Source organism: Caretta caretta, chromosome 5 (genome assembly GCF_965140235.1).
Source record: "Caretta caretta isolate rCarCar2 chromosome 5, rCarCar1.hap1, whole genome shotgun sequence".
Classification (NCBI taxonomy): Eukaryota; Metazoa; Chordata; order Testudines; family Cheloniidae; genus Caretta; species Caretta caretta.
Window position 1 is genome coordinate 122,374,359 of NC_134210.1, and position 26,753 is coordinate 122,401,111.

Sequence of the window (26,753 nt, forward strand, 5' to 3'; positions counted from 1 at the left end):
GGAGGTCATGGAAGTCACAGAATTCATGGCTTCCAGAGACCTCCGTGACCTTCTCTGCTTCAGCCCCAGGGGCTGCAGGACTCTGGAGCTGACAGCCAGTGGGGCCCTGGCAGGGTTCCAGTGAGAGGCAACAGCAGCGACAGGGGGCCCCCTGCAAAATTCCAGCGACAGGTGACAGATTCCTGAGGGGGCCCTCCTCAGGGGTCCAGCGACGGGCAACAGCCTCGTGCAGGGATGGGGACGCCTCGGGCGAGCGGCTGGGGGAGTCCCATTTTCTCTTTGGGAAATATGGTCACCCTGCAGCTCCCAGCCGCCGTGGGCAGAGGGGGAACCCCACAGCTCCCAGCCAAGACGGCGGCGGGGGAAACCATGGAGCCACAACAGCAAAAGTCACAGACAGGTAACGGCTTCCGGGAATTTTTGTTTATTGCCCATGACCTGTCCATGACTTTTACTAAAAATAACGGTGACAAAATCTTAGCCTTACCCATAGTGAATGGAGAAATTCAGCTAGAAACTACCATAAAGGTAGTATCCTTATTTTGTGTGATAAGGCATCTTTGATAAATTCTGCAAGCATTACAAAGGTCGTCCTGAGTATGTCTATGTGCGCACAGCTCACATTCTACTGTATGAAGTGAGAAGTACTGGCAAGTCCAGTTCATGTTTTGAGCCAAATTCTATCCTGACTTACAGTCTGTGCCATCATTCAAATGATGTGATGTGCAGAATTGGTTATGATGGGCTATAAATTAACACAGAATTTGGCCCAGTGTGTAGTAGGTGTTGCAAGGGCTCTCATTGCCAGGGAAGCAAGTGTGACTAAATAAGCAAATCTATTGTACGCCGCTCAAAAATGTCACATCTGTATGCTCACATGGGAGCTTCCACTGATGTGAGGCTCACTTATGCCATGCATGGCATGAAACTGAGCGACTGAGCTGCAGATCTCTGTGGACCACCAGTTACTCTCTTAAGGAGAAATCCTGTCTCTCTTCCTCCATGGGTGTGGAGGAACCTTTGGCAGTGGAACCAAAATGGTTCCGCTGTGACTGTGTGGGGCTTGAGTTGTGCACCACCTGTGTGTCATGAGACCCCCATCTGCAGGACTTTGAGTGACCTTACACTGGGAGAACTGGAGGAGGGGCCAAGTTTCCACTAACCTCCCTCCTCCCTTCACCTCTGGGGGACTGTTAGGACCAGAGCAGCCTCAGCACACTGGCTCCAGTCTCACTATGGTCTGTGATGGACAGTTCCTTCCTTTTTGCGCCTTTAACCACCCCCAGGTTAGAGTAAAGGACTCTACGATTGTTTTACAAAAAGAAGGACGGGTGATCTTGTGATTAAAGCATTGGACTGGGACAGAGGCGATCTGGTTTCATTCCTGCCTCTGCCACAGGTCTTTTGTGTCATCTTGGGCGAGTCGCTTAATCTCTCCGTGCCTTCCCCATCCATGAGTAGGAATGATAAAATCAATAATACTTTGAAGCACTCAGATACTATGGGGAAGGGGGCCATAGAGGTACTTAGAAATTCTCAGTAGGCATGAGCATCACTAAAAGCTGATTAATGAATTTTCACGTTAGACAGGATTCTGATTTTTGTCAGTGTGCTAATTTTTGAAATGTTCTCTAACTTTTTTCCATATGCTTCATATATGTATTTAGTCATATATAGAGTGTGCAAAGAAAAATCTTACAACTAAGACAAATGATCCCATCCTCTGTCTTCATTGAAAAGAGCTGAGCACATGGCATCAACATTGTTTTCTCGATTGATGTAATTTATTAAGTTTGGGGCCTTTTTGCTAACATTCCTTCCTTAATTTTGATTTGCCTGACTTTTTTTCAGTTTGTAGTACAGCCTTAATTTGTGACTTCAGTTTCTACAGGTTGAACCTCTCTAATCTGACACGCTCGGGACCTGACCGGTGCCGAACCAGAGAATTTGCTGAACCACGAGAGGTCAATGCAGAGTGCCAGCAGGTCCCAATAGGCGTGGAAAGTAGGGGTGCAGGGGATGCTCCAGCACCCCCAGGCTTTGTGCCCAGCGCGGGCTCCGATGCCTGCCCCAGGTCCCAGCCACCGGCCCCTCGCATGGGGTCCCAGCCGCCGGCCCCAGGTTCTCCCCTTTCCTCCCGGGGCTTAAAAGCCGCGAATCAGCTGTTCGCAGCGCTCTGGAAGTGCTGGGAGGGAGGAGGAAGAGTTGGTAAGTGCAGGGCCGCTGGTGCGAGAGAGGCGTGGGGGGCAGAGGGGAGAGCTTGGTGCTAGTGGATACTCCGCACCCGCTAATTTTTCCCCGTGGGTGCTCCAGTGCCTATGCCTGACCACAGATGTTCCTGGTCCAGGGAGTGCCGGATTACAGAGGTTCAACCTGTATTAAATTCCTTGGCAAGAGGAAACAATGGGATTGGTATTTAAGCATGTAAATTGCACAGTAATAAAAAAAAGAAATTGACACGCTCATTTAGCCCAGCACCTAAAGCTGCACATCTGAGATGTGACTGTGATTTGTGGTTGCACAGCTTTCCTTTGGCAGGCAGGCAGGTTCTGTGTGTGTTCTGAATTATCTGGGCAAGGAAGACAAGGTGGGTCCTTCTAAATTGGTTCAATAAAAGATATTACCTCACCCACCTTGTCTCTCTAATTTTCTCTGACCGACACCGCTTCAACAACACTGCACACATCAGATAAGGAAGTCCATTTTAAAAGTCACCATGTGATTGGAACCGGGTAGCAGTTTGTCAACATGATACTCCACTCTGTGAATGTGAAACTGGGGGTCCATATGGCTTGATAGCATCTCATTCCACCAGGTTGACCTAAAAAACAACAACAAAAAAACCTTGGTGGGATTGAATTAGGGAATAGCAAAACTTGCTTTTCCTGCTGTAACCTTATCTCGTGCTTTTGGGTCCGGACTCCGTCTGTTAAATTACAACTCCAACCTCTGGCCAGCAGTAGCTCTGACTGTGCTGGACTCACGAACAATGGGCCAAATTTTCTGCTGGTGTAAATGGGTGCTGCTCCATTAATTTCAGTGGAGTCCAGAAGTTCCAGGGGAAGGCAGACGAGAGTGGTCTTTGAGACTGTGTGATTCAATCGCATCCTCACCTTTGGGACAATGTCCAAAATAATGCTGTTTGCCAGAAAAAGTTTGCCCCAAACACTCCTTTTACCTCCCCCCATTTACTTGTTTTGCATATTGAAGACACTGAAAACCAACATCTAGACGTCTTGCCTGTGTTTTTGTTTGTTGAGCATGCTGTTCTTAGCGATGAAGTGTTTAACTTGCACAGCTGTGTGGCAGAGAGAGGGTCTTTCTCACTGTCATTATTGCTATCTAGCATCTTTTAAAAGTAATCAGACAAGAGTTTTTAATTTGTTGCCTTTTTGGTTTTGGCAGAATTAATCTTCAGCTCAACAGTTATTCTAAACGCAAGCCTTATAAAATGCTCTACGTGGCTTTATTTTCGTATGTGTCCATTTTAGAACTATTTCTCAGACAGTGTGTTCCAATCTGGCACCTATTAAGCAGGCTAAATTTCCATTGTCTTCAGTGGGAGGGGTGCTTGCTTTGCAGACTTCAGAATGAGGCTCCAGCCTAGTATGTCATGGCCAAGGTGTGGCTCTAAATTGGATTTTTAACATGGTTTGCTTTACCATGTTAGGCCAAACTAAAGTGGGTCATAACCTGGACCACAACAGAATTTAAGCCCAGCAAACCTCATAGTCTAAGAAACTATGCTGGGGACAGAATGGTCTAAGTACTTGTTGGGGAGTGTGAAATGAAAGTACCCTCCAACAGAGTATGAATGATCAATTGCAAGATATTCAGAGAATTGTTTCACCTTGAAATATGTAGAAAGGGCCACATGGGCAGTGAGACGGTTGATCTGATTCTAATTTCCCTTACAGACATGTAAATCAGGAGAAGCTTCATGGAAATCAGTGGCGTTTTACTGCAGGAAAACAAGTGAGAGTGATACCGAAGGGAGATCCAGTTTCTTCATGTTGGGAATGCAGAACACTGCATGGCTGAGTTAGCTCATCATGGTTTGCCGAAAGCTCTGAGTTTTACAGGGATCTATGTAGTGGATGGTAAAAACCTCTCCCTACATTTGTGTCATTTTAGCAAGAGTGACTGAGAATGTTTTTTTCAACGGTGTAAGAATAAGACACAGAAACAGCTCTCAGAGATCAGATTCCACTTTGGGACCAAAAACCAGGACCCAAACTGTCTGAGGAAAAAATAGTTTGAATGCAAAATGAATGGTCATTTGTTGTAATCCCATGAATCCAAATTTAAAAAAGCATTGTGTTCATTTCACAAATTGATCAGTTCTTTCTCTTCCATGCTATGACTGTGCATAGATAGCAAATAGGAAGTTATAGTGGGTCTTTGTTTGAATGACCACCCTTGTGGGACAAAGTCACTTGGGGGGGTCTGTGCCAGCAGACGCACCAGAGATAGACAATCCAGCATGGGAGTGATTACTCCTCCGTACCAAAGACACACTGGGGTTAACACTGGCCAAAAACTGAGCAGCAATGGCCAGGAAAGGGACAAGGCCGCTCATCCCCACTTCAGCCTGCATTAGCACGGCTCTATAGGAACCCCCAACAGGATTTCAGTTTGTTTTCTCCCTCTCCAACCTTTTTGGAAGCCCTGAGAGAGGCAAGTGGGGTATTAAGAAGTGCCCTTCTTTAGTAGAATGCCCCCTGAAGTGCAAGAGGCCGGACTGGCACACAGAAATGTGCCATGTACGTCCCTGTGCCAGCATTAGTGAGTCTGGCCCCTTGTTTGCACACTTCTACAGAACGAATTTTAATAATTTTAGGCATAATCTATTTTATCCCTTAATTTAAAGTTTAGGACTTTCAAGGCTGATGATGAGGTTAGTGCTTTCTCTATGGGGGAAATAAGTAAAGAGTTATTAATGGAATATAAAAGACAGTGGCATGGTGTGATTTAAAAGTATTTTTTATCCATTAGGCCTTGATTACAGTATGTTACCCAATATTTCTAACTGGCTTTAAATTTGGATGCAAATTTTTTCATATCCTGGCTCATCTCTAGGAGAGCTTTCATGTTACTATTTTTTCATATAACTTCAAAGTCTTGTCTAGGAACTATTTTAGGGACTTAACTGCATATGATCTATTATGCACAGTTGCATACCAGCCTGTTCAAAGATTAGTCTTCTGTCTATTTCTAGTATTTTTGCAAGTCTGTACTCTTTTGCAATTTTTAAAGAATCTTTTCCCGCTTGGCATTTGAAAGAGAGAGCCTTGTATGTAAACTAGAGAGAATGACCTGCATGGTTCTGCTAGTATTCTAAAATTCCTGACCATTATTCATAATCTGCAAGGTTTAAAAGACAGCTTAGAATGTCACTTTTATTGAGAATTGAGTCTTCACAAATTCTCTTGCTCGGCTCAAAATCATCTGTGAATAAAAATATAACAATAGCTATTTAAAAAAATCTAAATTCTAGTGTAGAGCAGTTTCCTCCTCATGCAGAAAAGTTGTGAGTTCCTGCAATAGTTCTCATTTTCTGTAAAAGATTAACTCTATATTTAGTGTAATAGCTGCTAAATTGCAGTCTGTGACCATTCTGATGACACTTAAGCTGAACCAGTGGTGTAGCCCGGACGGGACACTTGGATGGGCCCTTATTTCAGGTGGGTGGTCAATGCCAGGCCCGGGGAGGCAAGAGGGATGGGGAAAGAGGGATCAGGGCTAGCTGGACAGGGTGAGGTGAGGCAGCCTTGCAGGAGGCGATGGACACTCTGGTCAAGACCGCTTCTGGCCCCAGGCGCGCAGCCAGGGAGTGGGGTCAGGGACTCATCCCTCTCCGCCCACCCAGCTCTCCAGATGGGGAGCAGGGTCGGGGCACAGGGGTTTACCCCACTCCACCTGCTTGGCATTCCAGCTGGGGAGTGGGCAAGTCCCCGTGCCCCGACCCTGCTCCCTGGCAGGAGCATGGGGCAGGCAGAGCAGGGCAAGTGCTAGGGCTGGAGCAGAGCCTGGGCTGGGGGTGTGGGCCTGGATGCTAAGTGCGTGGGCTGTGGCCCACCTGTGCCTACGCCCCTGAGCTGAACATTTGTCTATATTAAGAAAGTTTACACTGGTTACCCTTGTGCCAATTTCCTTATTGTAGACAATTGCATTGTAGTCAGAGAAATCCTACAAGTCAAAAAGACAAACCAACACTGAAAAAGTAAAATTTCTCTGGACGAAATGGTGCTCTCACTTATGCATGAGCGACTGCACTGGTTTTGCATACTTCAGATAGCCTAGTAAAAGAACTAACAGCATCAGCGTAGTATTTTGTGTGTATATTGATAATAGCATTCTTTTACATTTTCACAGATTAAGTATGGACTTTCTCTTTAGAGGCAAATGTTCTGGAAAAAAGAAAGAGAAGAGAAACATCTCACTTTCAGGTTCTGAATTTGATCCCTCTTATTACATTCTCATGAAACTAGAGATGACATACACTGATGATTGTGGACTCAGAAAATTATAAAATTTTAAAATCTTTCAAGTCTGTCACATTTTCATCATTTGGGGATGGCCATTAAGCACAGGCTATGGCAAACTTTGATAGTTTTGATACAGTAAACAGATAACATGTGACTTTATGTTTAGATCACACTGAAAAATTGTATAAAAAAGAGACCATGCAGGAGCAGATTAAAAAGAAAGGTTTGGTCCACAAAACCCCTTTTTGCTAGCTACATTTTTTTAGACTGTTTAAAATATTAAATTTATTTGCAACATACTGTTCAGTGATGATTTTACAGATCACATTATCTTCATCTAAAATGCCCATAGGGTGAACTTGGAACTAGTGAAAATGAAAGATTAATAGGAATGATTTGAGGTTACCACAGAGTTTTTTTACCCACCTTGGCAACATGCCTCCATGCTGACATACAACACCATTGCTATTTCAGTCCTGACACTCCCTTGCCTGTGACTGTCAGCTGCATTATACTATACATTGGTTTCTCCATTGTATTTGCAAAAACCCAAGCTATTTTATGCAGGGTTGATAACCATCTGTCAGAGATGATGCTGGCCTTGAACCGGCTGACTGAGTCCCGTCAACGAAACCTATAAGATTATTATACAGAGGTTTTATCCAAACATTCACTCGGCTGCCTTTGATATGTCTGATAGAGTTGCCAGATCTTTAGCATCCGGAGTGCTGTTAGAGTATGTCTACACAGCAGCTGGGAGGGTGTTTCCCAGCTGGGTAGAAAGATACACGCTAGCTCCGCTTGAGTTAGTGCATTAAAAATAGCAGTGCAGTCATCACAGCACGAGAGGCAGCATGGGCTGGTTGCCTGAGTACAACCCTGCTCAGCCCTCAGGGTATTCACTTGAGTACATACCCAGAGCTGCCACCAATGTTGTCTCGGTCACACTGCCATTTTTAGGTGCTAGCTCGAACATGTCGACCCAAGCTGCGAATTGCACCTCCCTGCTGTTGTGTGGATGCACCCCTTCTTTAGGTGAGGCAGTGTAGCCTTTAACATATGTTTGCTGATTAAGTTGCAGTCTAGGTGGGAAACCTTTTGTCAACCAGTTTTTCCCTTCTGCCTCTTTCAAAACTTCCTGGCTTTTCGTTCTCTACATGTGTCATGACAAGCTCCCATGCTCTGGTAATGCTTGACGTCTCAAACGCATAGACTTTAAGACCAGAAGGGACCATCACGATCATCTAGTTTGACCACCTGCACGTTGCAGGCCACAGAACCTCTCCCACCACTCCCACTCCCTAACCTCTGGCTGAGTTACTGAAGTCCTCAAATCATGACTTAAAGACTTCAAGTTACAGAGAATCCACCATTTATACTAGTTTAAACCTGCAAGTGACCTTTGCCCCATGCTGCAGAGGAAGGCGAAACACCTTCTTCCCCCTGGGTGTCTGCCAGTCTGACCCAGGGGGAAATTTCTTCCCGACTCTGAATATGGCGATCAGTTAGACCCTGTGCATGTAGGCGAGACCCACCAGCCATACACCTGGGAAGGAATTCTCTGTAGTAACTCAGAGCCCTCCCCATCTAGGGTCCTATCACTGGCCATTGGAGATATTTGCTGCTAGCAGTCATGCCATTGTAGGCAGTTTTCTCATATAATCCCCTCCATAAATTTTTCAAGCTCAGTCTTGAAGCCAGTTAGGTATTTTTGCCCCCACTGCTCCCCTTGGAAGGCTATTGCAGAACTTCACTCTGATGGTTAGAAACCTTCACCTAAATGAAAGCCTGAACTTGTTGATGCCCAATTTATATCCATTTGTTCTTGTGTCCACATTGACACTTAACTTAAATAATTCCTCTCCCTCTCTGGTATTTATCCCTCTGATGTATTTATAGAGAGCAATCATATTTCTACTCAGCCTTCTTTTGGTTAAGCTAAACAAGCCAAGCTCTTTGAGTCTCCTCTCATAAGGTAGGTTTTCCATTTCTCGGATCATCCTAGTAGCCCTTCTCTGCACCTGTTCCAGTTTGAATTCATCTTCCTTAAACATGGGAGACCAGAACTGCACACAGTATTCTAGATGAGGTCTCACCAGTGCCTTGTATAATGGTACTAACACTTCCCTGTCTCTACTGGAAATACCTCGCCTGTTGCATCACACGACTGCATTAGTCTTTTTCACAGTCACATCATTGGAGTTCATAGTCCTCCTGTGATCAACCAATACACCCAGGTCTTTCTCCTACTCTGTCACTTCCAGTTGATGTCCCCAGTGTACAGCAAAGATTCTTGTTGCTGGTCCCTAACTGCATGACCTTGTGCTTTGCTCTATTAAATTTCGTCACATTTCTATTACTCCAGTTTTCAAGGTCATCCAGATCTTCTAGTATGATATTCCAGTCCTCCTCCATACTGGCAATACCTCCCAATTTTGTGTCATCTGCAAATTTTATTAGCATGCTTTTTGTGCATGGACCATTAATAAAAATGTTAAATAAGATTGGTCCCAAGACCGATCCCTGAGGAATTCCACCAGTAACCTCTCTCAAGCCTGACAGCTCACCTTTCTGCTTGACCTGTTGTAGTTTCCCTTTGACCAGTTCCTTATCCACCTTTCAATTCTCAGATTAATCCCCATCTTCTCCAATTCAACTAATAATTTCCCATTTGGAACTGTATCAAATGCTTTACTGTAGTCCAGCTAGATTAGATCTACTGCATTTCTTTGGTCTAAAAAATCAGTTATTTTCTCTTTCAATTGGTCAGTTCTTTCCTTGATCTTTCTCTAGTGCTGACAGTATTTTCTTCCCCACCACCCTGCCATCTTTTTTACATCACACACATCTTGGACAGGTTTTGCACTGTTTTTAAAAGTGTCCAAGATCAGTTTTTCCCTTTGTATAGCAAAGCCCAGGTTTCCTTTTGCAAATGAGACACCAGATGCTCTAACAAAGTCTACCCCACTTTCTGGGATTCCATATTTATTTTAGACTCTTACAGAACAAAATATGAAAAAAGCAAGCAAGCAAACAAACCAAAACCCCCAAATTCCAAAACACCCTCCACTGGGCCCTCTACCTCATCTCTGAGGTCAGATGCTTTTGTTATAGTCTTTAACAGCAGCAGTTTTAAGACACCCCCTCCAAAAATGTAGATAATCCAAAGTATAGAATTATCACTTCTCACAATTATCTGAGCTAGGATCCTTATTGTGAGCTCAGTGGTTGGTCTGTGAGCTCACAGGCCCTCTTTCCAAGGAAGATAAATGTTTCCTGGCAGGTTAATTGGCAGCATTATGAGGGTCTCCTGCCAAACAAGCCAACTTGTTGAACCCCTTGTTGGTCCTAGATAACCCCCTGCAATAGAGCCTGAAGCAGTGGGATTTCTTTCCAGGGAGTTTCTTCTAGTTTAGAATCGGTTTTTTTCCAGCCCAGAAGTATCATTTTCTTGCACCATGACACACCCCTAAAGCTAGTCTCACCAGACTGCATTTTCACAGACTGCTTAGAAAGCTCTGAAAAGGTTTGAAATGTGAAGAAAAGGTGACAGCCGTATCTAGCGAACAGACACCATTTTTCAGAGTGGTGTTATATGCACATGCTAAATTCTTCAGTAAAGTGTAATTGACGGTGGACCTCAATAAACCATCAGTGTGTTTCTCCTATTCTTGTCTAGACTTTGGGGCAAACGGGTTCCGCTTCCTACATGGAATGGATGAATTCCTTTAGAAATATCATTATTTATTTATTATTGTGGGTGATCCCCACAAGAAGTCACTGTGTTTCCTTGAAAACTATGCCAGGGCGGGTATTTAAATGAATATTTTCTGGTCTATCAAAGAACGTGGCTACAGTTCATTCAATCGGACAAGTTACAGGAGCAGACAGCAGTAATCAGCCTGGCCCCAGTACATAGGTTGAGATTTGTGAGTTAGCCATTTGGGGCCTGATCCAAAAAGACCAGTAAAGTTAATGGAAAGACTGCTGTTGTCCTCAGTGGGCTTTGGATCAGGGCCCAGATGCAAAGTAGGAGCTTAACTACCTTTGGGCATCTGGGCTCAGGAACCTGAGAGATTATGCCAGTGAACTTTACTTCTGGTAATTCAGCTAGGTCCCAACAGCTGTTTGTAACTGACTACCTAATTACCACCCTTTCAGTCTGCAGAGTGAATATTTAACACAAAAGGCTCTACTCTATCTCACAAAGACTGAGCCATGCTGAAGGAGACATTCAAAAACAGATTAGACTGCAGTAGCTGGGGGCACTTGGCCTCATTCTGACTGATCTCACAGCACCATGAAACTCCATTGACTTCAGTGGAATGAGAACTGGTTTACAAAGGATCAAATTAATCTGTTTTGTAATGACATTGGCTTCCATGGGCTTACACAAGGGATGGATTTTGTCCCATCCCTTCAGAGACACTAGCAGGAGCAAGATGAACAGCTACACCTCTGTAAAAGCTCATGAAAGCTCATGCTCAAATAAATTGGTTAGTCTCTAAGGTGCCACAAGTACTCCTTTTCTTTTAGCTACACCTCTGCTGGTTCTCGCATATATACAGGGAGAGTGGTGCCATGGCAAAGGGGGAGCCAGTCATATGGGCTGTCCTTGTTCTGGTTTGGTTTCAGATTGTATGGGAAGGCTGGGAGGGGGAAAGTAATTTAAAGTGAATAGCTGGCAAATTAATATTCCTTTCAGAACTATGGAGCTTACGTTGTTTTGATGGCTAAACGCAGAAGTTCAAGTCTCAACTGTTTTAGTGGAAACACAAAACTCTGAAGACAGTGGATTGTAAGTGGAGGAAGAAATTATTTCCATAATAGGTCCCTCTTCCTCCTCTCATTTTTGCCTGTGCATCATAGTTACACATGGGGTCACCTGGGCCCTTCTGGTAACAGTCCCTTAGGCAGAACATCTTGAATAGAGGGCCATTAGCTCTGAAAGCAGCTGGTAGTCATCAGGGCTTGGTGCAAAGTCCATCTCTGTTCTGAAGATTGCAGTGGGAAATGTCTATCTTGAGGAAGCCCATTATGTTATGTAAATGCACCTAGAGGATGCTTGATGGGCACATTCAATAAATATAATGTGAAATAATGAGCAATTTTGGGTTTGCTTTAAAATTCATTTGGTTATATTTTCCAGTCTACACTTACGTTTTGTTAATGATTTGAGAGCTCAGTGTTTTAAAAAATTAATCTTAAAATCTTGCAGTTTTACTCTAAACGTTCCTTATCATTCAAAAATTAGCATTAGCTTTTATACTATCGCCTGGATCCTGCCAGCCTTTACGTCGTGCGCCACAAGGAGCACAAAGGTTTTGTGCCTTAGCATGAGGCATCAGGGAGGGCACATGTAGGTGACAGTATAGCTAAGCACTGTGGGTTTGATTTCTAGAGAATCTCCAGTCATTGAAGTCAATAGGAGCTCTGGGTGCTCAGCAGCTCGGTGAATCAGTTCATAATTACAGTCCCCCAAACTGAGCAGTAGAAAGTCCAACGATCCTTTCATGTCTGGTCCCTTGGGCAGATTCTGCCACCATTACAGTAAGTAGTTACTGAGCATTCCTGCTCGTTTCAATAGCCCTACTTGAGGAGAGAGGTCATGCTCAGCATGAAGAAGGGTGGCAGAATCTGATCTACACTGCTGGGAACACAATGGAAGGAACTGGCCTATACTCTTGGGTTGGGAACACAAAAGCAAAGGTGAGCAGGGCAAAGGTGGAGAATGGGCATGTGTGAGGAGTCGTGGGCTTATGTGTGAACCTTGACAGACAAATAAGGGAGGAGTCCTTGTGGCATCTTAGAGACTAACAAATTTATTTGGGCATAAGCTTTTGTGGGCAAAAACCCATTTCATCAGATGCATTGGAGAATGCCTTCTTGTTATTTTTGCTGATACAGACTAAGATGGCTACCACTCTGAAATAAGGGAGGGATTCTCTCACCTAGTAGGGTCCAGCTGGGGAAGAATTCCCCTGAGGCAGCCATTGTGAGGGACAGCTGTTCATTACGCTAGTCAGGACCCCTTGCAAACCCTGACTTGAAACCACGTTAGTTCCCCTTCACCTTGCACTGAGCCTTTCTATGCCATGCCTCTGGAAGACATAGCATACAATGTCAGCCAAGGTGTTTAGCTTATGCTCCCCCTTGGCCTCAATTCCATTCCTAGGTGGGAGTAAATTATCATCTCCATAGCATTGTTCTCATTCGTGCCGGCTTGGTTCCTCTGCACTTCCTGAACTGCTCACTCTCTCTTTTTACCTTGCACTTACAACACAACACACTGCTGCAATCTTGCTGCTGCACCGAGCAGGTTCAAGGCCTACATAGCTGACATTTGTTTCAGTGTGAACAGAGTAAAGTGATGATAGCCACTTAGAAATAAATACAAGCAGTAACAACATTGTTGTTAATTGGGGGGGAATTCTCCAGGCAGTTAGTGGTTTGTAGAGGGTTTAATTTTGTGAAAAATACCAAATGCTTTTGGGCTAATAACCTGATGCTGTTCTTTAAAGTCAAAATAAATCATCTTCTTCTTCAGCTGGCTAAAGGAATCTCCTCAGCCAAACTGTTTGCTGCCTGTTAAGCACTTGTTGTGCTGGCAGCGGTAGTTGAAACTATGCCATACTTGGCAGTGAAAGAATCTTTCCTGAAGACATGCCATCAGCTGAGGAATAGCTCTAGGCCAATGGAAAGGGTGTGGCAGAATGCCATGATATTTTAATGAATGGAAAACTATATTGTCCATTAAGATGTTCCACGTTCTGGAAAAGAAGAATTCTTAGCACCATTTATTATATCAGTTACTGGTATTATTTTTTTGTTATGGGTGAAATTCTGATCCCACTGGAGTCAACTCCCATTGACTTCAGTGGGGCGAGGATTTTATCCTATATGTTTAGACACATGTAAAAATGAAAACGCTTGCTACCCAAAGTGATTTGATAGACATACACAATCGGGCCCACTTGGAAATGGTTTTTTTCTTTTTTCTAATCATTGTGTGCTTCTAAATAACTTCTTGTAGCACTGTTTAAAAACGTTAACAAATAATATAGGATCCCAAAATGTGTAGCTGCTATATGGGTTGATTATGGAGAGTTGCCACTTTCTATTTCTAGGCTGCTGGTTGGAATCCACACCAGGCTGCTAGGGAATACTGACTAATTATTAGTGTTGGGGGAATCTCTTGTAGTTCCAGGGCTCAGAAACTTGTCAAACTATTTTTGAGATTTGCAAAACTAGCTGAATCTGTGATCCCTTTCCCTGTACTTTATATCTTTTATTTTCCCAAGAGATAGTTACTTTAAAAATGTTTTTTGGGTTGAAAAGAATCATTGCTATTTATTAGGGGTGGGAAATTGCCGTTTACTCACACAGTAGCATGGCACAATCGGGTGTCTTACACATGGTCTATTATAGTGCAACTATTTTAAAAAAGTTTTTCTCTCTCCTTTCTGCGCCTCTCTTCATAGTCTCTCTCTTAAACATTATTGCATTTACATTCTGCTTGAGTCTGAATTCAACTTTCAAACCCCTAATGTCTGAGTGGGTTTGAAATTAGAGAAGTTCACCCAACCCTAGTCATTACTATCTGATGACTGACTGGTGGCCTGTGTGAAATGACTGAATCGTTGTCAATCTCGGTCCTAAGGGTTCATATCACAAGTGACAACCCTGTGGCAACTTCAGCAAAGAGGTCAAAAATTGGTGGGCCAGAGACTGAACTCTCACTGCTAGCGGTGGTTGCTTCAGGATGTGGGCTGAGACAGCAGCAGGACGCTGTGGGGAAGTTTGCACAGCTGCTGCCCTATTTTACAGATAAACAGAAGAGGGCTTGTCAATTTCTGTAGTTCTACAAGCATTACACATTTCACTTAAGAAAATAAACAAGCTGGTAAAATAATATATAATTGCCCAATGGCCAAAACTTTTAATCAGCTACAAGTTTATATCACATCAATAAAACTGCTAGTGTAAAAGTTGTGAGCCTTGTGGGTTAAAGGCTCAGATTTCTCTCTTTATAAGTATAAAAATAAAGAAACTTGCAAATGAAACTTCCGCTTCCCTTCTCGTTGGTGATGGAATAACATCCCAGTGGCAGCCACAGCGTTTGCTCATATGGAGGAGTCGTATTAAGGAAGTATGTATGTATTTCAAGCTGCTGCTTAGTGTGATTTAGCAGCTGGAAATGAGGAGTGCCAGCACGATGTGACCAACCAGCAAGTGTTCAGCAGTGGTTTGAGACCCACTGGTGTAGGAGTTCATACAAAATTGCCAGTCCCAGTGTTTAAAAAAAAATCACAAGTCAGGCCCCAAATATCATGAGATTGGCTTAAAAATCAAGAACTTTTTTGAAAAACAAGAAATTTGAGGGGGTCTTCTCATTTGCCTTCTGGTGTTGGAGCCATTAGGGTTCACATTTTCAAGCTTTTTACTGCAACCAGGAGGGTTAGAAATTTACTTTGTTTGTTTTAATGAAAGCTTGGTTTTTGAGTAATAACATGGTTCCAGGAACTTGGACTTTAAGCAAAACACTAAATATCGTAAGTCTCATGATAAATTTGTGTGAGATGGGAACAGTGTTGATAGAAATAGGTCATACTGTTTGCTTTGGCGCAAATCCATGGCAGAAGGCACTGTAGTCCAAAAAGATATGCCAGCAGTGCTAACGAATGCTGTTGTGACGTACAGCATGAGCCAGTGCTGATCTGGACAGAGTTAGCCATCAAAGGAAATCCATTCTTATCGTATGTGGCTTTGTGAGGGCAAAGCGTTGCATACTTCTGCAGTTTCCTATCTCCTTGGAACCATCTCCCCAGGTCATGCTTCAGGCATATACATGGTGTGGAGGGCACTGGTAGTGCTGTATGGCATAATACCACATAGCTGCACTTCACCTCATATATTCACAGATCTATCCAGTTCTGTGTATAGTCCCTAGGCCTCTTTACTGCCTCCTGTTCCTTGCCAGCGTGTCTCCAATGGAGCCGGGACCCTCAGTTTCCTTGCCGCCTGCAGAACCCATTCATGGGGTGATTTCAGAGCAAGGAAGGGGAACCTTGCCTAAGCCAACACTGACCTAATCAGCATTACTAGAGGCAGAAAAAAGTCAGATGTTGCTGGTCCCCCATCACTGTCCTCTCCAGCCTCCGGCCGACTCACTCCTCACTTGTCAAACCATCAGTGGGAGAGCTTGTAGACAGCCAAGAGGAAGGGGAAACGATGCAATGTAGGTGGCGCTCTCTCTTCCCCTCCCCTCTCTTTACCACTCCCTTTCTGAGGTATTCCATTCTTCCATCTATGCAAGCAGCCAGAGGAGACACCTTGGTATATGGCTGTCACCTTTGTCAAATGCATTCCATGGTGTAGGTTAGTGAGGGAGGAATTCAAGCCAGACTGGTTACTGGTACGGGGGCTTGCTATTGGACAGTGTTTACACTGGTGTATCATCTAGGAGAGAGCACTTTGGGGCTGCTTCCTGCCATCCTTTGGGCTGTCAGAACTCAACAGGAGTTTCACCTGCGTGAGGTGGCCTGACATGCTCCTGTGTTATAATGGGAAAGAGGGATTGTAAGAGATCCCTTTGCTATTATTTAAAATAGTTTGGTCATTAAATATGTACCGTGAAAAGAGACGTTCTGGGTTACAGCCAATCAAAGGATGACTTATTGAATGTCCTCCTTTGCCTTGAGGGAAGGGGGTTGCAACCTTAAGACAGGCTAGTGGAGGCTTGTGGTGTGCACTAAAATGAAAGTTTGCAGTAATCACCATAGCAGCTGGTAGTAAATGAGGTTAAAAAACTAAATATGTCAAGGCATGCTGAGATCAAGTCTGATTCTTAATTTAGGGTCCAGATTACTGTATTGAATTTTCAGCACCTATAGATGATTCACACAGGATTAGACATTGCTGGGCTCTAACCAGCAGAAAATCCCTCTAGAATAATAAGGCTTTGTGGTTTTTAATGCAGTTAAAATACCAGCATTATTCACATTGGAGACTTAGCTCAGTTTTGCCAGCTACTGTATGATTTCTGAGTACTCATGTAAGTAGGCTGTAAAGCATGAGTCATCTTATTGAATCCTGCCAGTTAGATAGAAAGACTTAAGCAACCTTCACGATGTGATTTAGCAAGTAAGACTGGACTGCCAGCCAGCAAAGAGCAGTCTGAATGAATGGAAAAACTACCCCTTTGGGAGGCCAATTCTTTTTACCTTTTTTTTTTCTGACAACTGAATATAATTTTCCCCCTCTTCTATGAAGTTTCCAAAATAAGCTTCTAGGGTCAAATCATTTCCCTTTGCTAAGAGAGAGGTTTGGCACAGGGTGGTAGGGGAAGCAATTTCTCTGTACACTACTGCAATGTCAGGATTGCAATAGTCCCTATTGCTTCTGCACCTTTGGTTTGCAGGAGGCTGTGGCCAGTGGGTCTGCAACGTGGTGGTTTCACCGGATTCATCCTTAATCTTTTCTAGTGTGGTTCTACTCTGCAAAAGTGGCATTATGGGGTCCCATGTTTATTTTCCGTGTAATAACTTCTGTATCAAATGTACTCCATTTACGAGTAAAAAGATGTTGTTTTCTTCAGACTTCCAGCCCTTCAGACTCAACCTGAGCTCCCAGGGTCAAGCTGGGTTCTTTCCATCTTCTGCATTGTCACTCGCAATAAAGGTTCTGCCAGCCAAAATGGGCCTCCAACCGCATCTGTGCAACAGCACTGCCCTCCAGTTATGCCCATAGCTACACCTGTGGAAGCCCGGGCTTGTCCGAGGATCTGCACAGGTGTAGCTGATTGGAACGTAGTGAACAATCCTCCTGATGATGTACAGACAGAACCCGCAGCTCATTCCGCCTTCCCTGTCCGCAGTGCTAACAGGAGCCAAAGGTAGCATCTGCTCATTTCTATCAATGAAGTGAGCAGATAGAATTCTGAGAATGGTTGAGTAAGAAGGTGCCACGTTTACAGAATTGCTTTTAAAACAACACTATATGGGGAAGAGCAGGGAGCCCTTGTGGGACTGGTCTCCCCCGTATGCAGCTGTGGTGAAGCACGGGTTCCACTGTACCTGGGGACCTCAGGAACCAGGGAGGTGGGAACAGGTCCTGTTTGCTGGTGTGAAAAAAGGGAGGAGAGAGTTGGAAGAGCAATCTAGAATGCGCCTGTCTGACGTCCTGAACTGTACTTTTACTAGGCTGTCTTTGCCCCTTTTTAGATACATTTTAATTCAACTTTCTCCAGAAGACCATTTTCTGCTACTGTGCCAGTGAAACGTATCTGACCTGAAATATCAAGAACATGCATTTACACTCTAATGGAAATACCAAAAACTTCACCTTTAAAAAAAAAAAAAAAAAAGCACAGATGTGAAATGTATGATACAAATTCTTAGTCCTGAGCATAGGATTTACTAGCTTGAATAGTGCCACTGAAAACAATGAGGTTACTCAATAAATTTGTTAGTCTCTACGGTGTCACAAGTACTCCTTTTCTTTTTTGCGGATACAGACTAACACGGCTGCTACTCTGAAACCTGTCAAGTGAATATACCCGGCAGGTTTTTCATGATCAGGCCTTTAATTGTATTTGTTATTTTCTGTATGTAGGTCCCAATCCTGCAATGACCTCTGGGTAGGCACTGGGAAGCAGGTTTAAAACAAAAGGAAGTATTTTTTCACACAGCACACAGTCAACCTGTGGAACTCCTTGCTAGAGGATGTTGTGAAGACTAAAACTATAACAGGGTTCAAAAAAGAACTAGATAAGTTCATGGGAGAATAGGTCCATCAATGGTTATTAGCCAGGATGGGCAGGGATGGTGTCCCTAGCCTCTGTTTGCCAGAAGCTGGGAATGGGCGACAGGGAGTGGATCACTTGATGATTATCTGCTCTGTTCATTCCCTCTGAACTTGGCATTGGCCACAGTTGGAAGAGAGGATACTGGGTTAGAAGAACCTTTGGTCTGACCTCATATGGCCGTTCTTATGTTCTTTATATACACAAAGCTCATTGTGGCATCAGGGCCACAGTTTGCAAAGCGTGTTGGGAATAAAAGATGCTGTATTATAAAAATGGGATTCTCTATGGTATGGTTTGAGCTGTTAAATTGGAGCCAGCCTTTTCCTAATGATAAAACATATTTGACATTCACATCATGTTTTAGCTATTTTTTTAGCTTTGAGACACACACAGAGTAGCCAAGTATTCACCTGTTGATGTTACCAGGTTAAATGTCAGTTGGATGCATTATCAAGGGAAGATCAGTAACAATATACTTGTCTTTGAGCAATATTGTTATTATTTTTGCCTCTAAAATGTTTGTGTGGGGATGGGTGGAGGTATGGGACATGAGGTGCGAGTGAGCTCCGCATCAAATTGGTTTTAGGAAACTACATAGGGCCTGAATTTCAAACATGCAAAACACCCATGACGCCAACTAAAGTCAGCAGGTGCTCAGCATCTCTCAGAAGTCAGGTCCATAGGGTTCAGAAATCACCATAAGGAAAAAGTAAGGGCATGCCTCCCTGCCAGTCTGTAAAGACTGAGCCCATCAGAGGGACCTGGTTATATTTAATTGGCTCAGGAAGTCAATGGAGTTACACCAGGTGTAAATGAGAAGCAAATCAGGCCCCATGTATCTCTTCTTCTATAGTGTCATAATTTCATGGCTATCTTCTGATTAAGTGACCTGTGGGGAGGTAGCAGATGGCAAGTTAGAGAATACAGTGATATACTCCGGAGAACATAAACTTAATCTCTGTTACTTTAGAAGAAGAAGAAGAACTGAGGACATTTAAATTCAATGTTGTGCCAAATAAAGGTGAAATTTCAAGTTATGTGCATTCCTTCTTGGTAAACCTTTCTTGAAATTGAAATAGCCTTCAGTTTTAAAGTAAGACTGCACTGTAAAAAGGGATACTGTCAAGTGAGCTTTTTAAGGATTTAAATTTTTTAGAAAGTGTTTTCAAACTTACATACTTCTTTTCAGAGTTTTTGCTTCAGAGAATGTTCTAAGTATCCCCACAGTTTGGCTAGATTTGCCATACAACTGCCCTTATTAAAGCAGCGTTGTGGTAGCCGTGTCAGTCCCAAGATATGAGAGAGAGAAGGTGGGTGAGATCCAGGGCTTTGGAGCTGTGCTCCAGCTCCACTCCCGCTCCACGCAAAAACCTGCAGCTCCACTGCTCTGGAGCTCCTCCGCGCTCCAGTGCTGGGCTCTGCTCCAAAGCCCTGGATTGGTCCAATAAAAGATATCACCTCACCCATCGTGTCACTCTAATACTTAAGGCAGGGCAATGGGAAAAAGGCTCCTTGGTTCCTATAACTCTTGCTGTTTGGAGTTGAAAAACTGCCGTGCTAAAAGAGCTGACATACTCATTATTTTCCAACTGGTTAAAACAATAGGCTGGGACAGCAGAGTTCTGAGTTCAATTCCTGGCTCTGCTCTAGATTTCTGGTGTGAATTTAGGCAAATCACATAAGGTGAAATCCTGACCATAATTGAGGTCAAAGGGAGTTTTGCCACCGACTTAACTGAGATGAGGATTTCACCCACAGTCTCGCTGAAACTGAGATGGGAATAATAGTACTTTCCCACCTCATAGACGTAGTACGAGGCTAAATATATTAACAATTATGATGGGCTCAGATATTACAGTAGGTAGATGAGATCATTTGACTCTATCTAGGTTCTTATATAGATTCTATCTTGAAATGAGAGTTGGTGGTTTTTTGTTTTGGGTTTTTTTTGTCATTAATCTAGAGTTGTATTGAACATTTTACTAACTGGACCTTATTTCCATCTCTGGCCAAAGGAGATTTTTGTTGCTTAATTAAAAGTGAAAAGATTTGCATAGCAAGATAATGAACATTGACTATAGATTATACAGTCCAAAATAGTGTTCACAAATACCACAACAAATGACTTTTCATTTTTATTTTTAAGTGAATTTGCTTTCAGTGTTTTTGCTAATTGTAAACATTCTGGTGAACAAGTTTACTGGCAAAAATGCAAAGGTGTTTTCTGGAACAGTAAATTTTATGCCAACATTGGATGCTAGCTGGAAATGCATATTTTGAATTAGTAAAAATGAGCATTCACATTGAAATCTTGATTCTAAATATTATATTAATCCAGTCAGAGAACAGAAACCTACTATACCGTATCTAATTGTATAATGAAAAACGAACTGCTGGAGCTTCAGTATCAAAATACTTTCAACAAACTGCTCAGAAAAATATCTACAGTACAAAAACTATATATAGAAATTACTTGTGAACAATTTCTATGCTTCTAACTCAGTTATGTTCCATTTCTTTGCTTTTCTTTAACATATCTATGCCAGCATTGTATGGCTCTGGATTTTCCCACTCCCTTATTGAATCTTTCTGTTTGCTTAAGTGAATGAAGCATCTATCCCATCTCAGATTGTCTGTTTTATGGCTGCACGTGATTGAAGGGGCTGAGAAACCATTATAAAATCTATTAGAAAGTTTAATGCTCGCTTGGCCAGGTGTAAACTTGCTGCACTCCTCAGCAGTCAATTGGGCTTGATCCTTAAAGGTGCTTAGCAGCCTCGATTCCTGCTGAAATCAATTGGAGTTGAAGGTTCTCACCAGTGGGATGAGATTTTGTCTTCAGGCTAACTTTATCTGAAAGATGGAACATGAGCAGGACATGCAATTTGGGGCAAGTAAAAGACTGAAAATTCAACAATTTCTTGTCCTCTGTGTGGAGTGCCAGAAATGATATTTTTCCAGTATTTATTAACTTGGCCCGAGATTTCAATTCCTCTTGTTATGGGTTCCTAGATAGACATTTTTGAGAAGAGAACAAACGCTGTGTTTTGCTATTGATGCCAATGGAATCAAAATTTGGCTCTATGAACTTGGAAGGTTTGATAAAGCAACAGAAGTTTTAATTGTCAATATTCAGTAGAATCACTCTTCTAGACAAGCTTGAAGCTAGTAGAAAGCAGGGATTTCTATTAGCCACTGGACACTTAGCTGTTACAATAGCCAGGTGGAAGATAACAAAGAACCAATCACACAGTTACTTTGGTTTTAATTCAAGGAAAGATTATCAGTTTTAGGCCCTCAAGTGGGTTTCTTTGCATTTCCTTTAAATAGGAAGATGCATTTCAAATAGTTCAAGAATTACATTAAATCTGATCAATGCGTGCGGAAGATTGAACTCAGTGCCTGTAATGCTAGTTTCAGATTCAGGCTAAAAATTATAGTTAGCGGTTTTTTAATTTTTTTTTATTAAGTCTATCAGATATAAAGATTTGTACATGCAACTGTTTTTTCGATTTGAGTGTCAACAGGTCGAATTAGATTGTCAATAGTAGCGATAGTTGCCTGTTTAAAAAGCTGTTTTATCTCAATGTAGATTTGAGGTTCATAGAGAGCTTTTTTTTGCTCCATTGTTTAAGACAGCATTTTATAGATAGAGTGAGAAGAGAGAAGGTGCTTAAAAATTAATGCTATGTTGACAAGCGTCTTTTAGAGCCTATTATATGATAACAAGATGGTTTACCTATAATTTGTGTATGGTTATTTGCCTTTGTAAACATTTTTGTATAAGGAATATATAGAAGTAGGTCTCCACTCCTTTGTTTGCAGAAAAAGAATGTCTTATGTTCTTATTTAACAGTACACAGTTACAACTGTTGAAAACATGTAACCTAAAAATTGCCTTTAATTTTCTTTTCTTTAGGAAAGGAGTTATTGATCCTATAACATGGAGGATTGCCTTCATACCTCTTCTGAAAACCTTTCCAAACTGGTCAGTTGGGCCCACAGCCATGGGACCATCTGCAGCCTCATTCCAAATCTAAAGCACTTGCTTTCTGAAGGTTCCCATGGCAACCTGACAGCTATGTGGGGCTGTAGCGCAGGCCATGCGTATCATTGGCCACTGACTGCTACCTGCAGGGCTGGGTCCCAGGAAAGAGTGTGTTTCCAGGACAACAGAAGCTTCAACTCGGACAGTCCCAGCATCATAGGTGTGCCCTCGGAGACACAGACTAGCCCAGTAGAGAGGTACCCTGGGAGACCAGTGAAAGCAAAGTTGGATTGCAACAGAACCAGGGACTCCTGTGATTTCTCTTACTGCAGTGAGCCTTCAGAGCTAGATGAAGCCGTGGAAGAATACGAAGATGAGGCTACCCTCTTTGACATGGTCTGCGAGTCCTCAGTGACAGATGAGGATAGTGACTTTGAACCTCATACCCAAAGATCTCAAACCATTTCCCGCAAAAGGCCTGGTCCGGGCCAATCCTCATCATCTCTTTCAGGCTCCCAGTCTCAGGTCATTGATGAAAGCTGTAACAATGTGATCGTCAAAAAGATTAAGCAAGAAATCCCTGAAGATTATTATATTGTGGCTAATGCAGAACTTACCGGTGGCATTGATGGACCTGCATTATCGCTGACGCAGATGTCAAAGCCCAAGCCTCAAACTCATGCTGGACCTTCGTATATTGGCTCCTCTAAGCCCACCCCCACTGTAGCGCCTTCTCTCAGTGCTGAGCTAGACTTACAAAACGTGTCTGTTTCTCCCCCTGTCATATCGAGGCCTGCAGTTCAGAAGCCTGCAAGAGTAACTCTGGCTTCCCCAAACAGAGGACCAGCTAGCACCCCTACAGCCAACCAACAGGTCGCGCTCCAGATGCCAGTCAGTACTTCCAATACCAGCAAACAGATTAGCATTCCTTTATCAGCCCTGCAGCTCCCTGGACAAGAAGAGCAAGCTGCTTCAGAAGACCTTCTCCAACCCGTGCCAAATCAGGGTCCAGCCGGCGAAGTAGCATTATCTCCTTCAATTAGCGCAGAGCCGGAAGTCAGCTCTAGTCAGCAACAACCTAACACTGCGCCTATCATCACCGCCGAGGCAACAGTACAGTCAATACCAGGTATGAAACTATGGGAAGCTCATACTGTCATGCAGGGAATTCAGTGTCATTCTAAAGGACACATTTCTAAAACAAGAATTGCAGTTGAGAAAGTGAAATATTGATCATGGTCACTATGGGTTACAGGAAGGTATTACTAGATAAATCAGTAGCTAAGCACCCTCTATTGGAAGGGTGTTTGGAAAGCTTTCATTTAATAGAGCCCATAAGCACTTGATGTAGGATCATGTTAATCCAGGGATACTTCATAAAGGAACCAGCAGACTTTTTCTCTAAAACAGATAGATCTCAGAGTAGGTTACATTTGACAGCCACATAGTTCTGTAGTGTAATATCTATATGGGACGGTATGCTATCTAGTTATACATAAGGAGTTTTGAGACAGAAAAGCAGACTGTTCCATTCATTTGCTACATCAGAAAGATAAAATCTTAGTAAAAGCAATCTACAGTAGTGGTCAGTGCTTTCCTCTCCTTTCCTTATTCCTATCAAGAGAGCTGACATTTGAAATGCAGAAGCAGGGGAGAGGTGTAACAATAATGGCTGGAGAGAAGTTTGTCCTATTATAAATCTTTATTACATTTTTTCACCAACTTGTAAATCACAGCAGCCTGGAGAGACTGGAGAGAGAGACATATACCTTTAAACCTTAAAGTAAGAGTGCTTATACTTTAAATGAAGCAAAAGAGATCCTTTCCCATTTTTAGTGAACATTTTCTTTTCAGCGTATCCTTGTATTTCTTTGTGCCTCCCCCTGCCCTCAATGCAATGATGATATGTCTAACCAGATAAGTATTATGAAAACATAAATTTCTCAAAACAACACATTTCTGTTGATTAATCTTTTCATGCCAGCAATTCTGGAGGGAAATCAAATGCTTTGCATGGGGAAATCTGGTTCTCGGCACCAGGTTATTGAACAGTTAGATACTACCTGTTACACTGTGATCTTTACTGTTGTTGTCAAACAAAATGTTAGCTGTATGTAAAATTTCCAATATTATTCAATAAAACCCAGCAAAGCACCATAAGATAGAAAATGCAGAAGTTAGTGTTTTTCATTTTGCAACTAATGACTCTCATTTCTATCCATTAGACACTTCCTCACAGCAGTCCTGTCAGGTATAAATTATTTGATGGGGATCCTTCTATAAAACCGCAGCTAAATTCAGATCTGATTCTGTAGGTTAAGTCCTAGGGAGATGGATTGGTGGGCAGAGGTCAGATGTGGTAGTCAAAGGTTCATGGAAAATTCATTTATCACATAGTTCTTCAATTCCTCAAATAGCTATCACCTTCACATATGTTAGCAAGCCAGGTTCTGCAGTCAGTGATATCTGTGGAATTTCAACTTGCTGAGTCACAAACTTCAGTGGGTGCACTGGTATAACCCAGGGCAGAATTTTACTCTGATATGTGTTATCTCTGAGATTCCTTTGTTTTCTACAGGGTAGTAAAAATAATTTCAGTCTGCTGTAGCCAGCAGTTAACAGAGGAATGACGTGCAGCTGTACATTGGCAATGTTTTCATCAGCTCTTAGAAACTAAGCAACGTCAGGCCTGGTTATTACTTGGAATGGAGACTGCTAATGAAAATCTGAATGCTGCCCCTGAAGTGGTGCTGGTTAGGTTGACCTCTTCCTTGTGAATCAGTTCTGAACTAGTGTCCTAGGGAGATAGAGATTTTCTCTAGGATAAGATGCAAATTCAAGGCTTTCACAAAAGATGTCACAGCACTTTTTCCAAAGGCAGTGATATTCTCTTAGCTTTCTAGTAGTTTTAGCTAACTAAAATATTGTATACTTCCTGTCTTAACTCTTATGTAGTATTCCTTTATGCTGTTAAGCAGCTTCCATGTTCCACCCCAGAGATTACTGCATTTCAGCAAAGGGTAAAGGGATTGCTGTGTAGGTAAGGCTTGATCCTGCAATCCTTAGTCATGCCAATAAACACATTGAATTCAATGGGGACTTCTCATGTGGGAAAGGAATAACTGAACTAATAAATGTTTGTTTGAACCACAAATTTGTATTAATAAGTGTTTGTACCAAAAAACCGCCACAATTCTGCAAAGATGATCGAGCTGCTAAAATGTGAGACATGGTTTTAAAACCGAGTGGGGTTAATTGAAAAGTGAAAGAGATTCCGCACCTATCATAAATTTTTTAGGCTGTCTCCGGGCTGGATTTCTTATCAGACAGTAATTCACTACAAGTGGTGAATGATTTCACATGGAATTTGAATTCCACTAAATCGTGAGAGGAGGATTGTCCATCCTACATGACACTTTTCTATCTGAGCTCCCTATAAACCAGGAGCAATATAACTTTTTACTCAGTAGGGAGAATGAACTGGATTTGAAAACAGGAACCTTTGCCATTGGTTTATAGACTCAATTATAGTGATAGTTTCCTAACAAAAATACTACTGAAAATAAACATGGAGTTTAAATTCTGTCTTTTCTCCAACAACTGCTTTCTTATTTCCAAAGTAACACCTAAGGCCCTGATCCTGCTAAAATTGGTGCACATGCTTAACTTTGTGCACTGCTGATGTCAGTGGGGCTAACTCAGTGTGTGAAGCAAAACACATGGGTGGATCTTTGCAGGATCAGGGTCCACGCTGGTTAGTTGTGATTACTAGCTGCAGCCACCACAATGAAGACATATTGTTTAACATATTCCTGTAACAGGGGATGCACTCTTGAGCAATTTTTTCCAAAGATTATAGTACATGCTTTGCAATGTAAAAAGGTTGATAATGGTATGTTTGGTATTGGACTGGATTCGGATCAGGCTCCAAAATGCGTGGTCATACTGTTTTTACAGTTCTTCCTTTCTATACCATCCACCCAACCTGACTGCCTGCTTCAGACCTGTGAAAGGGCAGAGGATTGAAGAATTTTATACTAGCACAAGATTCTTGTCCATTGCACTTCCCTGCTTGCTCATAAAAAGCTGGGTAGACAGAGTAGGGGGGCCTGTAAAAATGCAAACTTGGCCAGGAATCAGAATAAAAAACCTTTTCCGGCTCCCACTGAATTCAATGATAAAACTCCCATTGATTTTATTGGTATCAGGGTACTGCTTGTGTCTTGTAGATGGAGTGATGCAACTGGGATTCAACTCTTAGGTCTTGAAAGCCCTCAGACTTGTCTCTGCTTTAACTAAGGTTGTGTTTTTGAACAGATTTAGTTAAATCAGCTCAACCCTCGGGTCGTGAACTCTTATATCAGTTTTAAACTGGCTTAAATCAATTTAGCTTAATTCATTAAGAGATCGGCTTAAGTTGCATCGATATAAGCAATCAGTTTGAATGTCCACACTGGGGTTTTGCACTGGT

General features: G+C 42.6%; 1 protein-coding gene across 9 annotated transcripts in view; it reads left to right on the plus strand.

Moving 5' to 3' along the window:
• The window catches only part of KIAA1958 (KIAA1958 ortholog), a 113,699-nt gene that overhangs the window by 25,860 nt on the left and 61,086 nt on the right, over nucleotides 1–26,753 (plus strand). For all 9 annotated transcript variants that reach the window (XM_075128853.1, XM_075128855.1, XM_075128854.1 and 6 more), the window contains one exon: nucleotides 22,214–23,411. In XM_075128853.1, the coding sequence (XP_074984954.1) occupies nucleotides 22,238–23,411 (1,174 nt within the window). In that variant the 5' untranslated portion in view covers nucleotides 22,214–22,237. The remainder of the gene's footprint in view (nucleotides 1–22,213; nucleotides 23,412–26,753) is intronic.